Raw genomic sequence first — 2,484 nt, 5'->3', positions numbered from 1 at the left:
GTTCTCGGAGGCAGCCAGTGACTGAACGGACCCGTCCCTCTGCCCCGCAGGTGGACAAAGGTGTCGTGCCCCTGGCCGGGACAAACGGAGAGACCACCACCCAGGGTGAGTGACGTGGGCTGTGTCCAATGGCAGCGCAGCGCCTGCGGGGCCTGGGCCCGGGCACTAGCCCCCGGGCTCACGCTCTGTCCCTCCCCCCAGGGCTGGATGGCCTGTCCGAGCGCTGCGCCCAGTACAAGAAGGACGGGGCTGACTTCGCCAAGTGGCGCTGTGTGCTGAAGATCTCGGAGCACACTCCCTCTCACCTGGCCATCCTGGAGAACGCCAACGTCCTGGCGCGCTACGCCAGCATCTGCCAGCAGGTGGGCATCCCTGGGGCGGGTGCTGCAGGTCCCCGTCTCGCCACTGGGTGGGGACACTGAGCACATGGCAGCTGCAGTTCCCCATCTGGCCACTGGATGGGGGTGCTGAGTTGCTGTGTCTGGGGGTCTCTGACCCCACCCGCTCTGTCTGCCCCCCCAGAACGGGATTGTGCCCATCGTGGAGCCGGAAATCCTGCCCGATGGGGACCATGACCTGAAGCGCTGCCAGTACGTCACCGAGAAGGTGAGAGGGGCCCCGGGGCTGAGACTTGAGGCGTGGGCAGGGGGTGCCTCCCTGCAGCTGGCAGGGGGTTCGGTGGGGGCAGGATCATGGGTGGGGGAGTTCCCCAGGGGTGGGAAGGGGGAGGGGGAGTCTCCCCAGGCCAGTGAGTGTTGGGGGTCCTGAGGGGCGGAGCCTCCCATGGCTGGCCCCACCCTGTCTCTGGCCCCGCCCCCAGGTGCTGGCAGCTGTGTACAAGGCGCTGAGCGACCACCACGTCTACCTGGAGGGGACGCTGCTGAAACCCAACATGGTGACGCCCGGCCACGCCTGCACCAAGAAGTACAGCCATGAGGAGATCGCCATGGCGACCGTCACCGCCCTGCGCCGCACCGTGCCGCCCGCTGTGCCCGGGGGCCCCCCCCCCGGCTGGAGAACCGGGGCTTTCCTTGGGACGCCTCACCTGTCCTGGGCGCTGGCCCGGCCCCTCGCTGCAGGGGCTGGCAGGCGACGCCGGGGGCTGCTGGCCTGGGGGGAGAAGAGGGTGTCAGCGGGAGGGCGAGCCCGTTTCCTGGGAGACCCGGCCCCGGCCGCCCCCCCGAGCCCTGGCACACTCGCCGCCGCCTCGGCCTGGGCTGGAACTCATCTGGGGAAGGAAACGGACGTGTGGGGGTAGGTGAAACCGTCCCCCAGCCCAGGGGGAGGGTCAGATTCAGCCAGAGCCACTGGGGCGGGGGGTCAGTGGGTCCCCTCCAGTGCTGCCACTGCTCAGGGGGCACGGGGGGGGGGTCACTGGGTCCCCTCCGGCCCAGCCGTCACTCAGGATTCGGGGTCTCGGGAGTCCATGGGGTGGCTCTGTGATGGTGAAGCGGGGGTGCTCCCATGCTGGTGGGCCCAGGGCCCCCGAGGCAGCCACAGTGCACTAGTCACCCCACCTTGTCCCAGCGACCCCCGGCGGGACACTCCTCTGGGCCCCTCGCGTGGGTCGCTGCTGCCCCCTTCTGACCCCCCCCATCCCACCACTCCAGGCATCACCTTCCTGTCCGGCGGGCAGAGCGAGGAGGAGGCTTCGCTCAACCTCAACGCCATCAACAAGTGCCCCCTGCACAGGCCCTGGGCCCTCACCTTCTCCTACGGCCGCGCCCTGCAAGCCTCCGCCCTCAAGGCCTGGGCTGGCAAGAAGGAGAACGCCAAGAACGCCCAGGAGGAGTACATCAAACGGGCCCTGGTATGTACCCCGGCCCAGGGGCGCCGCTCCCACCCAGCCCCAGGGCAGGGCGCAGGTCTGTCCCCTCTAGGGGGCGCCGGCTCCCATCCGGCCCCAGAGCGGGATGTGGGGCCTGTCCCCTCTAGGGGGTACAGCTCCCGTCTGGCCCTAGGGCGGGGACTGGCTGGCACAGGGAATGGGGCAGGGGCCTGTCCCCTCTAGGGGGGCGCCGGCTCTCATCCGGCCTCAGAGCGGGGCGTGGGCCTGTCCTCTCTAGGGGGCGCCGGCTCCCGTCCGGCCCCAGGGCGGGGAGCGGGGTGCGGGTCTGTCCCCTCTAGGGGGCGCCGGCTCCCGTTCGGCCCCAGGGCGGGGAGTGGGGCGCGGGCCTGTCCCCTCTAGGGGGTGCCGGCTCCTGTCCGGCCCCAGGGCAGGGGGTGGGGGTGCTGGCCCCCATATGGGGCTCAGGGAATGGAGGAGCTCGGGGAATGGGGGATGGGGGGCTTGGAATGGGGGCGCTAGCCCCACCAAGGGGGCTCAGGGAATAGGGGGCTGCCCGGCACAGGGGCCAGGCGTGGGGTACTGATTTCTCTCTGCCCCCCAGGCTAACAGCCTCGCCTGCCAGGGGAAATACACCCCAAGTAGCCAGGGTGGAGCCGCTGCCAGCGAGTCCCTCTTCGTCTCCAACCACGCCTACT

General features: G+C 70.5%; 1 protein-coding gene across 1 annotated transcript; it reads left to right on the top strand.

Annotated features, from left to right (window-relative positions):
• Positions 1-50: 50 nt before the first annotated feature.
• On the top strand, positions 51-2,481 carry LOC112111631 (fructose-bisphosphate aldolase A; the record flags this gene model as incomplete). Its single annotated transcript, XM_026663112.2, has 6 exons — positions 51-105; positions 202-362; positions 523-606; positions 821-995; positions 1,611-1,810; positions 2,391-2,481. Coding segments are annotated over 6 exons (766 nt in total), but the record flags the coding sequence as incomplete, so codon positions are not given.
• Between the last annotated feature and the right edge of the window lie 3 nt (positions 2,482-2,484).

The sequence above is a fragment of the Terrapene carolina genome, unplaced genomic scaffold (genome assembly GCF_002925995.2).
Source record: "Terrapene carolina triunguis isolate 2854851 unplaced genomic scaffold, T_m_triunguis-2.0 Scaffold32509, whole genome shotgun sequence".
NCBI lineage: Eukaryota > Metazoa > Chordata > Testudines > Emydidae > Terrapene > Terrapene triunguis.
This window is presented reverse-complemented; position numbering and strand designations above follow the sequence as displayed.